Source organism: Mustela lutreola, chromosome 13, assembly GCF_030435805.1.
Source record: "Mustela lutreola isolate mMusLut2 chromosome 13, mMusLut2.pri, whole genome shotgun sequence".
In the NCBI taxonomy this organism is placed as follows: domain Eukaryota; kingdom Metazoa; phylum Chordata; class Mammalia; order Carnivora; family Mustelidae; genus Mustela; species Mustela lutreola.
The window spans coordinates 82,243,080-82,260,320 of NC_081302.1; the positions used below are offsets into that span (position 1 = coordinate 82,243,080).

Below are 17,241 nucleotides of genomic sequence, written 5' to 3' on the forward strand. Positions count from 1 at the left end.
CACCTAGTTTTCTAATAACAATAACTACAATTACAACTTTTACGCTTGTCCTGCAGTAGATCGGACTGATGATGTGGACTACTCTATGTTTTCTCCAAAACATTTGTGGTGCCCCCTTTGATAATACACATTTTCTCAGGTGACTGTATGTCCTAAAGGTGTGACTGCCAGAAAAAACCCCCGTGGGTGTGCCAGCCACATCACTGTCACTGAGTCGGCAGGCTGACGGGTGCCGGGTGCGGAGCTGGAAGGCGCGTCCCTGCCCTGCGGGCTCCGTCTGGCTCTGCTCCCCGCTCCACTGCTGTCCGTCTCTGCTCAAGTGTGTGCAGCCTCAGAACTGCTACAGGGCAGCCGCTCTGGATGTTCACTTTACTCTTGTGAAGACCTGCAGAGATTTCCTTTGCTTTCCTTTTGGTCTCATCTTTTACGACCCAGTATATTTTCATATTTACCCTTCAACTTGTGCTCTTTAATCTACAAATACTTACAAGTATCCTATTGACTAGATTCAACCACCTGCTATTCTCCAATTCACTTAACTAAGAGGTTATCTTGGGGGATAGGGAAGGATCCTGTATTTCCCAATGTTGTTAATTTCAGAGATTATTTATATAACTAAGGTATAAAATAGAACTCTAGAATTTACATAAATCTTAAGATATAGAAACACTATACAAACTGTTAGGACATTAAATATCTATCGAAAGGAGAATTAACTTAAAGTAAATTATTATGTATTTACGGCATAACCAATATACTCAATGTTCATTTTACTTAACATATTATCTTCTTCAATTAATTTAGCCACATATGTTGCTTTAGCATCCTTATAGATGGTCTATTAAATCAGTTGTGAACTTTTACTTTCAGTGCCTTAAATAACTTTTACTCCATCTGCATCTAGCGTAAAAGAGCAGTAGACCTGAATGTGAAAATCTTGGACTTGAGTAATACATTTCTTATGGGAACTAACTTTCCCAACAAGATTGAGAAGCATCTCTTACCAGAACACATTCATCGTAACTTTGCAGTCACTGGAAGTCATGTCATAATTGACGGTCTACATGCGGAAGCCCCAGATGACTTGGTATGTGCATTCTGCTCTCTCCATAGTCCAGCTGCCATCTGAGTGTTGCTACTGTTTTAACCCAAAATTCAGTGATAATATAATCATACCTTTAAGAATACTTGAGTGTTACTAAGCCCTAAAATTCAACTGTGGGCTTATTAATTCCATAAATGCTTTGAATGATGAAAATGGTTTAATCATTCATCTTTCATAAAGAACTCCGCATTTTTAAAGTATGATCAATAACAATTGATATTTGAGACTACTCAGATCTTTAATGTTTGTAGTCTTTGCCTGGTTAAAGATGCTTGATGGCACACGCATGGGGTAATAGTTTTTTCCAGCATACCCCATACCAGAGAACTCTATTCAAGAATGTGTATCTCCTACTAGTGTATGATTCTAAAAACTTTACTCACCCTATATAAACCCTTATTTTATTTTTAAAGCAATGATCACCTATACAATAGAGAAGCAGGAGTTAGCCTACATAGTCATTGCATGGGCCTTTGTGTCCTGGTACTTATTATACCTTCTACCATTTCTATTTTAAATACAGGTTCGAGAAGCTGCTTATAAAATTTTTCTTTATCCCAATGCGGGTCAGTTGAAATGTTTGGAGGAACTGCTCAGCAACAGAGACCTTCTGGCAAAGTTAGTGGGGTACTCCACATACTCCCACAGAGCCCTCCAAGGCACAATAGCCAAAAATCCAGGTAAGCTTGTTCACCCAACTTTTCAGGACAAAATAGGGTTTTTGTGAAACTGAACTTCTGATTTTAAATACCTATAAATCAGTGTTCTCTTTTTAATATATTCAGAGACCCACTTACTGAGTTTTTCTACATTTTTATATAGAGCTAACTTTTAACTAGAGCTAATAATTTGAAATATATTCTCTCCAGTCAAGGAAATTTATTTCTTGTGCATGTTATGAGAGTAAGTCATACTTAAATTTTCACTGATGCTAATTTCAGTTATTTTCATTTTAACTCAGCTAGTTTCTGTGGTCAGCCTAACCAAATTGGCTAGAATTAGTGTGAAAGAGGAGGAAAGATCAAAATATCTGCTGAAGACAAGGTTGAATATAGGCTGGGGCGATACAAACACATAGTTATAGAAACTTTTAAGACAGAAGAGTGCTAGATGGGAGGGCTTGCATTCGGTGGGGAAGAAGCATCCTGGGGTGTGTGAGAGTCTTTCCTTGTGCTCTATTGAATTCTTTTTGATTTAGAATGTATAAAAGAGTTATATGATAGTAATAATGTAAGTGTATATAGTAAGTTTTTTCAAAGGCATGTTAGATAGTAGTCATGGTTCAGACTCTGACAGGAGGAGGGTAGTTGTGATGGTGGAACTGTTCAGATTCAACATATCTTCTAGAGTTCAAATCTATGAGACTTGGTGATGGGTCCAGGGGGGTAGGAGACAGCATGTTGGGTACCCTTGGTTTCTGGTTGTGCATCTGGGTGGACATGCCATTCACAAATAGATGTAACAGTAGAAATGAGCTCTGTAGGAGGAAGACCAGATCGTGAATTCTGTTCTGTCTTTATTCCTCCCATGCATATCCTTTCTCTCTCTAGTATGTTCCTATCTTCTCCAAAGTATTCTTAAAAAATGGCTATTTCTTCTGTAAATGGCCGTTCCCTTGACCCGTGAAGGCTCTCCGTGAAACCATAGGCACAACATGCTTAGTTCTTCATTCATGTTGTTCCCTGCATAGGGCACAGCTCCCTTCCCCCAGTCTGTCTGTTAAAATCCTATATAGTTTTTCAGTGCTCAGCTCAAAACCTACCTCTTTCACAAAGCCTCTTCACTATTCACTTCCCTTAGATGCCCATCTCTGAACCCCCTAAGTGTGTACAATTTGTTTCATCCCATTTAACTCCTAAGCAGATCTTATGCCATTTTGTATGTTTTTCTGTGGTCATTGTGTCACCAGGTTGTTGGAATAATTTCTCCTAATTATTAGATGTACAGTTAATCTTTGAATGATGCGGGGGTGCTGACAGCCCCCAAACTTGCACAATCAAAAATTCACATGTAACTTGATTCTCCCAAAGCTAAACTACTAATAGCCCACTGTTGGCAGGAGGCCTTACTGATAACAGATGGTCGATTAGCCCATATTTGTTATGTTGTATGTATTATATACTGGATTCCTACAATAAAGTAAGCTAGGGAAAAAACTTCATTAAGAAAAACATAGGGGAAAACACATGTACAGTACTGTACCGTATTTGTTGAGATATGCTTGTATGAGTGGATGGCCCAGTTCAAACCCATGTTGTTCAAGGGTCATGTATAATAATAGTAAGATACTTACTCTGGGCCATTCTTTCTTTTTTTTTTTTTTAATATAATTTTTTATTTTTTATAAACATATATTTTTATCCCCAGGGGTACAGGTCTGTGAATCACCAGGTTTACACACTTCACAGCACTCACCAAAACACATACCCTCCCCAATGTCCATAATACCACCCCCTTCTCCCAAACTCCCTCCCCCCAACAACCCTCAGTTTGTTTTGTGAGATTAAGAGTCACTTATGGTTTGTCTCCCTCCCAATTCTGGGCCATTATTTCATTTAGTTTCTGTGCAGCTTTGTGAGGTAGATGTTTGTATCCACCTCATAGGATAGAAACCCAAGGTATTAGTTACAGTGCTAAAAAGTGGCAGTTAGGTTGAAACCTAAACCCATGCTCTAAATTTGTGGTCCTAATAAGCTGTTTGAGACCAAACAGATGATATAAAAGACATCTTCATTCTCTGTTTTCATCCACTGATTCAACAAATACTTTCTGAGTGTCCACTACATGTGAGATAAGAGTCTAGGACTTAGAAAGAAATCAGTGTGTAGGTCAGACGGGAATTCCTGCTCTTGTACATTTAATATTTCTGTCAGGAAAATAACAACAAAATACCTAGCTAAGGAACCCAGTAGGTTAATAGTTAATACAAGTTTGGAGAAAACTGAGTGGGGAAGGGGAAAAGGGAAGTGAGCATGTGGTGGTGGTGTTGGATTTTAAACTGTGTTGCCAGGCAGGGGCTTGCTGAGGACGGGGGGGGCGGGGGGCATGTGAGTGTAGATCCGAAGGAGCAGGAATAAGCATATGGCTCATTAGGGGAAGAAAATTCCAGATGGACACCCAGCAGGCTTGGAGGTCCCTAGGGTAGCTTGACACGTTTGAGGAAAGCAAAAAGGGCAAAACGGTGAGTGGAGTGAGAGAGACGGGTGGTAAGATGTGGAGGCAGATGAAGGAGGGACTGTGTTGAGTAGGGCTTTTCCTGCAGTGAGATGGGAAGTCGTTGAGCGGTTTTGAGCAGAGCAGTAAGGGGATCGGACTTAAATTTTGCTGGCAGGTCATGTGCTGCTGACATTGAAATAGACTGCAGAGAGGTAGGAGAAGAAGAGAGGCCATGTAGAAGCTGTTTTGCAGTCATCACGATGAGAAGGATGGCAGTTTGACCAAAATGGTGGCTGTGGAGGGTTTTGCAGTGTGTCCAATTCTGGATATATAGCATTTTGAACTTTTTAACCTGCTCAACTGGAAAGATAAAGTGAGTTACTGTTAACTAAGATGGGGAGGACTGGAGGGTTGGTTTGGTTCAAGTTAACTTGAGATGCCAGTTGTGTCCACATGGTGATGTTGAGTAGGCCGTTAGATGTGTATCTGTGGAATTGAAGAGAAAGTGCTGAGCCAGAGATATGAATCTGGGTCTTTATTTATGTATGCAAAGATTTATTTATTTGAGAGAGAGAGAGAACGCATGAGTGGGGGAAACTCGGGGAGAGGGAGAACATGTCCCATTGAGCACAGAACCTAATGCAGGACCCATCTCATGACCCTGAGATCATGACCTGGGCCCAAATCAAGAGTCAGACACTTAATCAGTGGGGCCACCCAGTTACCCTTGGGTCTTTATTTAAATTCTTGAGATTGTATGAGATCTCCAAGGGAATGAGTATATCTAAAGAACAGAAGTCCAGGAAGTGAACTCTGGGGCCCTCCAAGTTTAAGAGGTCAGAGATATGAGGGAAAACCAGTAATGGCCGCCAAGAAGGAGCATGAGTGAGAGAGGAGAAAAATAAGCAGAGTGGGTGGTCCTGGAAGACATCCTGAAATGTCTTAAGGAGAGAGTGATCAGTTGAGTCAAATGCTAAGGGCCAAGTGCAGTCTGAAGAAGGTCAAAGATTGACCACTGAGGTGAGCAGTGTGAGCTGGAGGTCCCTGGCCCTGTAGCCCCTAATGCCAGATGTCATCACCAGTGAATCCATTGCTCACTAGGTGGCTAGTGTGGTCACAGTTTAGAGTTAGGCTGTTGTGCACAGTCACACAGGAATAAATTCACAGGAATTTAAAATTTAGTTGGGGAGATCAGTTATACAAACAGAAAGATAATATTTATCTTATTTATCTTATCTATAATTATATTGTAGAGATCAGTGTCTTCTTAGTGCCAAATGAGTGGTGTGTGTAGGCAACAAAGTATTGTAGGATTTTAGGAGCTCGGGAAGTTTGTCCAATGCGTCTGTGCTTGTTGAGGGTTTCATGAGGGAAGTGAAACTGGAAATCAGAGGTGAGGGAATGGTGAGCTTTCCAGCAGAGAGGGGGAGGAAGGCAGGATGTAAATAAAGTAGGTGGGCGTTCATGTGACAGTTGAATTAGGAAATAATTTTCCAGGGAGGAATAACTGATTTTCAGGGGCTTTCAAACTCCTTCTTTGTAATATGACAGTTTTTCAGGTAGATTAATTGAGGTAGATTTTTCACATGTAAGATAGCTAGAAAAACAAAAATGGGTGAAAGTGAGTAAAAAATGTTTGGAAATAAAAAGCATGCACAGACTTACTTGAAAATACTTCCCTATGACAGCTGATATGATACCCTGAAATAAGATCTCATTTTTAATGAAATAATCTTTTTTCTCAAAGGCCTAATACCATTTAATATGGTGCATGAGGCAGTGTTTTCAGAATTACTGTATCCAAGGCTTGTTAAAGATCGACAGCGGCAGGAAACTCCATGGCTTCTTGGTTTAGGTTAACCTTCATTCTTTTCTCAGGTTTTTATTTTACTCAGAAAGAAGATAACTTACATTGGAGATGGCAGGAAACTTAAAACCATATACAAGATCATCTGGAAAATATAAAAACAGTGTTTGTGGCAAACTCTAAAATACATGTGAAAGCTCTCTATACATAAATCAGTGGCAAAAAGTGGTAAATTAAAAAATACACGTGAAAAATTCCCTATCATGGGAAATAATGATAGTTGTACTATATTGCCCTTTATGAGTTTGTAATAAATATATGACAGCTATGGCTGAAGTATTTAGGTACTTAAAAAAATCCTAGCAGAGGTTCAATTTCTAATATTCTAATTTTTGCATATTTTCTTTTGGAATTGATCCTGAAAAGATGATTCTTGGCTGTATATAAAAAACAAAAATAATTGTCCCGAAAAACATTGATTTTTTAAAATAGAATTTTCAGTGAATCATGCATATGTGTGTGTGTGTGTATATATGTATATAGATATATGTGTATATATGTATACACACACACACATTTTATTTATTTATTTGAGAGAGAGAGAGTATGAGAGGGGAGAGGTTCAGAGGGAGAAGCAGACTCCCCACTGAGCAGGGAACCCAATGCAGGACTCCATCCCGGGACTCCAGAATTGTGACCTGAGCTGAAGGTAGTTGCCCAACTGACTGAGCCACCCAGGAGCCCTTTTTAAAAAAAAATTTTTTTTTTTCAGATTTTATTTATTTATTTGAGAGAGGGAGAATGAGAGAGGGGGTGAATCATGCTTCTAAATTGTACAGATTTTTATGAACAAATCAGAGTCTAGCTATCTTTTTAAAACTTGGGAAAAATTGGAATGGTCTAAAAACTTATTTTTTTTTTTCTTACAAATATGAGTAGATAGAAACACATTGAAATTTTGATTCTTATTTTTAGCTCCCCATTCACTCCTCATTCTGGGGGATAATTGAAGGCTTTGGATTATTACTATGTTTGTTTAATATGTTTTCTGATAAATTGATCATCATCATCTAGAAATATATTGTATTATCAACCCTGACACTTTGAAAATGAACACTTTAATGGCATTGTAGTGCATAAATTATGACCATTACATTCTAATTTTAACAGGTATGTTCATTTTATTTCATGTAATTAAAGACATTTTCTTTTTTATTTCCTTTCTAGAGACTGTCATGGAGTTCCTTGAGAAACTATCAGACAAACTTTCTGAAAGGTTAGTTTTTATTCTACTCTTTAGAGTGTGTATCATGTAGTTTTTTTAAAAAAAGACTCGATTTACAAAAGATTAGGAGGTGACCTATTAAGAATGTAAGTATGGGAATATCGGGTCAGATCTGTGGACTAGTCAGCAGGAGATTGGATTAACTGTGAGGAATACTTAGAAAACACATAGCTGTCTTCCTAAGGTGACAATCTTGAAAACATAGGCTGTCCCCTCTGATGGACTAGTTCATTGTCTTAGGAACCCATCATTGATGTGTAATTAGAAAATTTTTTTCAAGCCTTTTTGAAGCTATACGTTTTTAGCTTGTACCACCAATTTTATAACAAGTTCATAAATAGTGTTTCTCTTCTTTTGGCCTAAATATCGGTGGGGGCTGGATGTGGTGAATTGATCTGTAGTTTGGATCTTTAGAACGATATGCCTCCACTTTCGTAGTTCTCTGTAGTGAGGCCCTTTGTGGTCTTCCTGCTTTTCTGTCTTTGATAGAGTCACTTGTCCTTTGCTGAGAGGCCACACTCCAGCAGTCTTCAGACATTTAGGATTCCAGGAAGGGGCATGTCATGGTTGTCTCATAATGGATTATGATGCTATTGAACATTTCCTTTGCCTTCTTGGCTATACCAACATGTTAATTTTTAGCTCAGATCTCCATTTTCTATTACTATAAACTCATGCCTTAGAACCCAGTCCTCTCTAATTTGGATTATAATTATAAATTCTAAACTTTTCTTTTAATCTAGGGAACCATTGTGGCTTTGATTTAATAAAGGCAGTGTTAAGTATGCAGTTAGTTGAGAATTTTCTCTGCTTTATTAGTTAAGTGGTAGTATTCTTTCTTCCCTTGTATGTAACTATTTATTTTGAGCAAATGTATCTTCATGTTTTTACAGTTATATATATGAATTAATTCTAACAGAAACTTCATATTAAGCACAACCCAACTAGAGTTTTTCTGTAGGGGAGAAAGTATTAATAGTAACCTTAAATCTCTGTTCATATTTTTGAATAAAAGGTAATTTGTTGGTCTCTTACCTTTTTAATGTATAGAAAAGAGCAGTGACTTAAAGTTTGCTAACCTTTACATGTATTTGTAACATTGCTAATTTTTCCAAGCTTTAATACTTTCAAGTCCTATGTCTATCTACTAGGATATTTTCTAAGGTAGAAATTGTGATAATTTACTGATGATATATTGCTGTTCCTTCTAACGCAGATAAAATTTGGTTACATTTGGTTATAAAACTGGTTCCATTTGCACTACAAATTACTTCCAGTTTTATCATGAATACTAGAAATTTACATAAGAAATCTATTTTTTTAAAAAATTATTTAAATTCAATTAATAAACATACAGTGTACTAGGAATTTCAGAGGTGAGTTCAGTGATTCCTCAGTTGCATGTAACACCCAGGGCTCATTATATCAGGTGCCCTCCTTAATGCCCGTCATCTAGTTACCCCATCCCCTCAGAAAACTAGTTCTTTAATAATGTAAATATTAAAATTTTCTCCTAACAATGAATGATAAACCTGTTTTACAGAACTGTAAAAGACTTTGAGATGATACGAGGGATGAAAATGAAACTAAATCCTCAAAATTCTGTAAGTGATGATTTTGGAACATTTTTGATGTAATATAAATGGTCTATCAGCTGAAGTTCTTATCTTTTGACTCTAAAAGTTTCTTGCGATGTGCTAAAGGTGTGTATAATCTTGTTTCTGATCCCTGGTCTTGGTTCTGATCCTTGGGTTTGGTGAGCAAAGTATTGAAATACTTGATCCATATGTCTGAGTTTGACATTTCCAGGAAAAGCAGTATTTTTTTGTTGGTTATTTGACATAATACTCACGCATGCTCATACGTATATACACACTTATAAATGTCTATTCACAACATATATTGATATATACTCATGCAAATTCTGTTTCCCTTATACTGTAAGTGGGCTTCTCTGTTTGAAACAGGCTCAGTGGAGGATTGATCTGGCAGGTGGCAATTTAACCATCACTGTTAGCACTGCAGTTTACTTTCTTATTTGCTAATTTATGGAGCTCAGTTTAATCCATATTGACCTCAAAGTATACCCCATCTTAACACACGAGCCCTCCAGGAGACCCGCTATATCTCTAGCCCTGTAATCCTTGTTTCAGCAAGCCCCTCAGGTTATTTATTACTCCCCCCCCCCCCCACTTTAAGTTACTAAATCCTATAGATTCTACCTGCAATTCTTGCCTCTCCATGCCCATTGCCACAGCCCTGGTTGAGGTCATTGTTACTTCTTACCCAGATTATAGTTGTAGTTGCCAAACTGGTTTTCCAGGCTTCTGTTCTGGCTCTGGTTTGGACAGCTTAGCAACTTACCTAGTTCATGTTAGACATAGGGTAGGTACTCAGCACTTAGTCGAAATATGAGTGAATGAACAAATGAACGAATAAATGAATGACTTGCCACCAGAGGGATTTTGCCAAAAAGCAGATCTGATCTTGTCACTCTGTTTAAGATTTTTCAGTGGCTTGCTGTAATTCTCAGATTTACCTTCCTATTTCTTAGCTTTCCCACCAAGCCTTTCCTAATTTTGCTTCTACCTGCTTCTCTAGCCTTATCTTCTGCTGCCCCTTTAAGTCAAGTTAGTGTCCCTAGTTCCCTACTAATAATACCTGAGTGATGCTCTTGTGCTTTTTTTTTGCTTACTTACTGCTTTGCTTGTCCTTGCTTTCCTTTCTTTTGCTTTTCAATTCTGACAATCTCCTTTTTCCTGTTTTTCAATTTTCTGTTCCCAGTATTTATGTGCCAGCAACTATGATAGGTAGCTTGCTGTCATTCACAAACACTGTACACAGGAATGCCTTTCCCTCTCCCTCATCTGGTTGCAGTGTGCCCCGTCTTCCAAACTCAGCTCCAGCTTTGCCTCCTCCCAACATTTCCTGACCTTCCACTGTGATTTAAATACCCTTCTCATGGGCTCTGTTTCACACAGTGCAATGTCATGCACATGACTACTATACTCTGGATGTGGAGTCACTTATCTCTCTACTGCCTAGGTCATATTCAGCTCCTTGGTACAGGGATTTGGTCTTCCTGGGTTTTGTTCCCCTAGAGCCTGCACTCTCTGGTATGTAGCAGATAGTAAGAGGTCATCTGTTGGAGGAAATGTGTCCCAGGAGCTGACCACTTGGGGGCTAGAGTTTCGGGGATGCTGGGAGAAGGAAAGTCAGCCTGTACGTCTTACGTTGGCTGCATTCCTTGGTAACGGCATGATCGTGGAACATGAGAAAGAACACCTTGTTATTCAAGGAGATAATGTCTGCGCTGAAAATTTAAAGGATAAATCAAAGGATAGAAGGCAACGTTCCTGGAGCTCGTACCCAGTGCCAGGTCTTCTGTTAATAGTTGAAGTGCATCAAGAAATGCCATTAGTGAGGCACTACTGTGTGCCTGATGGTGTTCAGGCTGCCAGGATGTAACAGGAAAAATGAGAGCAAGGTTCCTGTCCTCAAAAAGCTTACATTCTAGGGGAGGCAGATGGATAGTAAATACATGAAAGAGAGAAATATGTGCCATGTTGTATGGTGATAAGGGAAAATAATGCAGAAAGAAGGGAATGGCCATTGCTGTTCTCTAGGGATCGGTCAGGGAAGACTTGTTACGTGAGGAGACTCTTGAGCAGAGAATGGAAGAGATGATGCAGTGCCCCCAGCAGTGATGCAGGGCACAGCCTTCTCCGCAGAGACAGCAGCTGCCTGGTGCAGTCAAGCCACCGTGAGGAGACCAGTGTGGCCACAGTGGAGCCAGGATGGGCAGGAGCGGCAGGATAAGGGTAAAGAGGGGAGAGGTCAGGTCATGTAGATAGAAAATGAGAAAGCATTGGTGAGCAGAAAGAACTTGTCCACCCCGTACAACAGTGTGGATTGCACACTTGAACCCAGGCATTCTGACTTTACAGTCTGGGCTGTTAGTCACTCCTGTCACCTGGACAGTTTATGGGAAGAAAGATCATGCACAGATTCAAGCTTTTCTTCCCTTCAGTATTCTGTACCAGTTGTCAAAACCAGCTGTTGTGACAGTGCTTCTTTATGACATATTTTCTTTGCCAAGATTAGAGGTAATTCTCCCTTCGTTACACTTGAAATTGTTGCTTTCATTCTGGGATCCACCCTAAGCTTCCTGCTTAGATTTAGAAAGAGCTCTAATCTTGCCGTTAGGATCCTAATCTTACCTGCAGTATGTATTATGGATTGATACATGGGTTGCATTTTGGGAAAAATTTCAGTGTGGCTGTTTCACTCTATTTTTTAACTTTATAGAATCATTTGCCATCTTGGACTTCTGATGTTATTAAAATGCTGACCATATTTTCTCAATGCTCTTATTCACTTCAGATCTGGATTTTTCCAAAGTTATTACATGTCCATCATCTTGTAAAACTTCATCTTCATTCAACAGACCCGGGGTTTTTAGGGCCACCTTGTACTACACAAATGATATGGTGCCTTTATTTGAAGTGTCCATCATCTCAAACATAGATAAAATGTTAGAGTGATCCATAAAGAGAGGAAAAAGCCATGCCTGTTATTTTGGTAATTCTCAGTCATTCCAATATTAAATACCGTCTTGGTTTTTCTGGGCGGAAAAAGAACAGGGTGCTGGTGAGATAGTTCAGCAACTCCATAATCTGATATTTTTCCAAATAATTCCTGGCCTACATCTCCCTGCTGCTGCTCACCTGCATTGCTCCTGATTTAATCTATTAACGTTGACTTTTATGTTTATATTTTACATTATTTACCTTTTTTCCCAATTCCCCCAATTTATTTGTACCTTGGTACCCATTGATTACAGGAGAGTCAAAATAAAGAGTTAGGTATTTCATGAAGTTTCAGGAATTTTATAAAACTCTTCTGATATTATAATAGGTTTGCATTTATGAGCTGGCTTAATTTTTGATAAAAATTGTGAAGTAGTCAATAACTTTCATCGCAACAGATTTTTCCGTTGTAGGAATTAATGCCTTGGGATCCCCCCTACTACAGTGGTGTGATTCGTGCAGAAAGGTAAGGTTTTTTTTTGTTTTGTTTTGTTTTTTTTGATAAATCCTCATCTGTGAGAAGGAGGAGAAAAACTAATATTTACTGAACACCTTGCACATTAATTATGCAACTACTGTCCTCACTCAGTTGCCCACATCATAAACCTGTATGCTCTCAAGTCCAGGCCTGGTGCCGGCTTGGTCCACATTTGCCTACATGTTTTTGATCTGGATTAAACCTTTACCTCAGTCAAAGGATCATGCTGTTCCTCTCCCCCAGAACCTTTTCTTCTATGGCCCATGCTGTTTAAAACTTTTCAGTATCTCTCTGGGGGGTCTGGAATCTGGCTTCTCCTCTGTGTAGCTTCCAGGTTTCCTTACTAGACTGAGGGTTTTGGGGGCTGGGACTTTGCTAGAGCCCTGGTTGTCCCTTGTTTCTGGTCCAGGGTGGGTGCTCAGCAAATACATATGTTGAATCAATGAAGGAATAAAGTAGTCCTTGGCATGGGGCTGTGTGATTTTCTTGCTTCCTCATTTTTATTTGAACGTATTGTGGACACTTTCTTGGCACCTCTGGAAGGATTATGTGAAATAAAGATTTAGGACCGTTAGCTTGATGTTAGTACTCCTTTAGCTTCCATATTCTTTTGTGTTTATTCTATAATGGCTAACTAATAGGTATGCTTTTTCCCCTAAATGTGCCTATTTCTGTCATTTTTATATTTGTATGTAAACCCAAGAAATATGAACACCTGTTCAAAGTGAACACATGTAGAAATATTGATGCCCCAAGTAATTTTACATACCAAAAAGATTAAAAAAGAAATCTCTGAATCCTACCCTTCAACAGATTTTTTTTTTCTTGTTTCAACAGATTTTTAACATTTTTCTCTTACACATCCTTTTTGAGCTCCTCAGCTTTAATCGAGAGAGTTAAGATTGATTTAGGTAATGGAAGAAAATAAAAGCTTTGTGCCTTTTCCTCATTAAAGCATGTTGGCACATATCATGATAATAATATGGTTATTTGATTGGTATTTAACTTTCAAGTCTTACTGCTACTATGCAATATCCAGGCATCAGCATAGTGAAGGGTAGCAAATACCTCACTAAAATTAAACTTTTTATTTATTTTAATGATTTTTAAAACCTATTTGTTATAAAAGCAGAAAATAGTAACTTTTGGTGTTCTTTTCTGCATCACTGGGAGGACGTGCCCTGAGATCAGAGTGTTGAAGAGCTTACCCACTTAATATTCATTCATTTTCTTCTCTTTGGCTTCTCTGTGACATCTTGCTTCTTAGACTAATCTTACTCACAAAGCATACTGTCTCAGGATACTTTGTCAGCTACTGTTTTTATACGTATAGTACAAATTTGGCGTGAGCCACCTTCTCTGTTACTCAAAATCTGTAATCACTTGATTATGATAAACTGAGTTTTTAGAATATATTAGAGCTTAATATAATTATTTCACAAATGTGTTTTTATGGCTGTAGAACTTCAGGCTTTGCTCCCTGTCTTTGCATAAAACATACAATTTCTCTTTTCAAATTTTTTCCAAGACAGATTTGGCTTGGTTGCTTGGCCAACCAAGATATAGCATAAAGGAACACTATTTTTTTTTTTTAATCAATGCCTTCCATATCAAAAAAATTTAAAAAAACTTTTGACATTGGAAAGTAATGTGAAATAAATGTATTTGTTTCTTTCTGACTTTTGCTACTGTGATTCTTTTATGTGATATTCCTGTTTCATGTCATCCTCCCCAGCCCGATGATTTTAGTGAATACCTTGGCCTTATATTTAAGTGATATTTTTTTTTTTAGAGATTTTATTTATTTATTGACAGAGAGAAATCACAAGTAGATGGAGAGGCAGGCAGAGAGAGAGAGAGGGAAGCAGGCTCCCTGCTGAGCAGAGAGCCCGATGCGGGACTCGATACCGGGACCCCGAGATCATGACTTGAGCCGAAGGCAGCGGCTTAACCCACTGAGCCACCCAGGCGCCCTTAAGTGATATTTTTATCATTTAGCTTTATTCTTTAAGTGTAGGATGCCCAAATGGTGGCTTTGTGGAAATGACATAGTATCTGAGGACTTGTAGAGCTATGCTCAATTGTAAAGTATAAGCATTAATTAGGAATATGAGATCCCTGAGAAGTCTGATAGTAAACTTAAATAAGACACTGAATAAGGATAGTGATGTTCTCATCTTCATTTCTTTTCTTTTTAAATTAAATTTATTTATTTTCAGCATAACAGTATTCATTATTTTTTCACCACACCCAGTGCACCATGTAATCCGTGCCCTCTATAATACCCACCACTGGTACCCCAACCTCCCTCCTCCCCCGCTACTTCAAACCCCTCAGATTGTTTTTCAGAGTCCATAGTCTCTCATGATTCACCTCCTCTTCCAATTTCCCCCAACTCCCTTCTCCTCTCTAACTCCCCTTGTCCTCCATGCTATTTGTTATGCTCAACAAATAAGTGAAACCATATGATAATTGACTCTCTCTGCTTGACTTATTTCACTCAGCATAATCTCTTCCAGTCCCGTCCATGTTGCTACAAAAGTTGGGTATTCATCCTTTCTGATGGAGGCATAATACTCCATAGTGTATATGGACCACATCTTCCTTATCCATTCGTACGTTGAAGGGCATCTTGGTTCTTCCCATAGTTTGGCGACCGTGGCCATTGCTGCTATAAACATTGGGGTACAGATGGCCCTTCTTTTCACTACATCTGTATCTTTGGGGTAAATACCCAGGAGTGCAATTGCAGGGTCATAGGGAAGTTCTATTTTTAATTTCTTGAGGAATCAACACACTGTTCTCCAAAGAGGCTGCACCAACCTGCATTCCCACCAGCAGTGTAAGAGGGTTCCCCTTTCTCCACATCCCCTCCAACACATGTTGTTTCCTGTCTTTTAATTTTGGCCATTCTAACTGGTGTAAGGTGGTATCTCAATGTGGTTTTAATTTGAATCTCCCTGAGGGCTAGTGATGATGAATATTTTTTCATGTGTCTGATAGCCATTTGTATGTCTTCATTGGAGAAGTGTCTGTTCATATCTTCTGCCCATTTTTTTTTTTTTTTATATGATTGCCTGTTTTGTGTGTGTTGAGTTTGAGGAGTTCATTATAGATCCTGGATATCAACCTTTTGTCTATACTGTCATTTGCAAATATCTTCTCCCATTCCGTGGTTTGCCTCTTTGTTTTTTTGACTGTTTCCTTTGCTGTGCAGAAGCTTTTGATTTTGATGAAGTCTCAAAAGTTTATTTTGGCTTTTGTTTCCTTTGCCTTTGGAGACATATCTTGAAAGAAGTTGCTGTGGCTGATATCGAAGAGATTACTGCCTATGTTCTCCTCTAGGATTCTGATGGATTCCTGTCTCACATTGAGGTCTTTTATCCATTTTGAGTTTATCTTTATGTACGGTGTAAGAGAATGGTCGAATTTCATTCTTCTACATATAGCTGTCCAGTTTTCCCAGCACCATTTATTGAAGAGACTGTCTTTTTTCCACTGTATATTTTTTCCTGTTTTGTCGAAGATTAATTGACCATAGAGTTGAGGGTCCATATCTGGGCTCTCTACTCTGTTCCACTGGTCTATGTGTCTGTTTTTATGCCAGTACCATGCTGTCTTGGTGCCCACAGCTTTGTAATAAAGCTTGAAATCAGGTAACGTGATGCCCCCAGTTTTATTTTTGTTTTTCAACATTTCCTTAGCGATTCGGGGTCTCTTCTGATTCCATACAAATTTCTGGATTATTTGCTCCAGCTCTTTGAAGAATACTGGTGGAATTTTGATCAGAATGGCATTAAAAGTATGGATTGCTCTAGGCAGTATAGACATTTTAACGATGTTTATTCTTCCGATCCAAGAGCATGATTTCTACCAAAAGTACAGTACTGTAAAGTCAGTGTTGCTGACAGACTCTGGAATCAGTACTTAGAGATCACTGTGCCCCCAGGTAGGTTGGGAGTTCTGTCTTCTGTTAGCCACAGGAACAGGGTATCACTGCCCACATGGGCCATTGGAGAGAGTGGAAACACCTGAGGTGTCATGGCTGTGTGGTCTGGAACACGTTCCCTGACATCTGGTGGGGGCCTGGATGCGTCCCTGCTCCACCACTAATGAGCTACACATGACCTTTGGAAAGTTACTTGTCCTCTCAAACCTCAGCAAAGGTATCTATCAAAATGGGAGTTGTAATAGTCCCTGCTTCATAGGTCAGAACTAAATGAGTTAATGTTGGTATTATTAGTACTCAAGTAATACTATTATATGGAATTGGTCTTTTCTCGACACTGTTCTAAAGGATGAACTACTCTAAGAGATGCTTTTTAAGTGTTCTCGAAAATCTTTTGAAGGAGTGATCACTTGTCCCTGAAGGCTTCTCTAAGAAAACACTCATCTAAAGTGTAACGAACATATCGAATTACTTGTTGAATGCTTGTCAGAGGAGCTTTTAATGGTGGAGCAGGAACACGAGGACAGGGAGGTCCCCCTCGCTGGTGCTTCCCAGAGCATCACTGTGTCCCAGGGGGAGGAAGCTGTGTCTGGCTGGCAGGACAGCTCTCTTTTGGTCCCTCTCCTCTTAAAGGTCATGGAATAGTTACTGCCTTCAAAATAGAATTGGAGCCGTCATTCGTGACTTCTAGGATCTGGTCACAGCCCACTTGTCTTTACCAAGGTGTACATGCACTCCCTGTTATTCGTGGGGTCTGGTCTGCCCTTCTGGTCTTTCCAACCATGCCTCTTCCTTTGCAGTTTTCCTCAGCCAGACTAAACTGTCTGTCCCAAGTCAGATCCCTTTCTGTCTCATGCGGAGCCCGTGTTTGG

At 39.1% G+C, this 17,241-nt stretch overlaps 1 protein-coding gene and 1 pseudogene across 2 annotated transcripts in view; one reads left to right on the top strand and one right to left on the bottom strand.

Annotated features, from left to right (window-relative positions):
• Positions 1 to 17,241, top strand: part of MIPEP (mitochondrial intermediate peptidase) — a 170,314-nt gene that overhangs the window by 19,714 nt on the left and 133,359 nt on the right. For both annotated transcript variants that reach the window (XM_059143887.1, XM_059143889.1), the window contains exons 6-10: positions 905 to 1,087; positions 1,629 to 1,785; positions 7,296 to 7,344; positions 8,897 to 8,957; positions 12,356 to 12,408. In XM_059143887.1, coding sequence (XP_058999870.1) covers positions 905 to 1,087; positions 1,629 to 1,785; positions 7,296 to 7,344; positions 8,897 to 8,957; positions 12,356 to 12,408 — 503 coding nt within the window. The remainder of the gene's footprint in view (positions 1 to 904; positions 1,088 to 1,628; positions 1,786 to 7,295; positions 7,345 to 8,896; positions 8,958 to 12,355; positions 12,409 to 17,241) is intronic.
• Positions 11,693 to 12,086, bottom strand: LOC131813545 (EF-hand calcium-binding domain-containing protein 10-like; annotated as a pseudogene).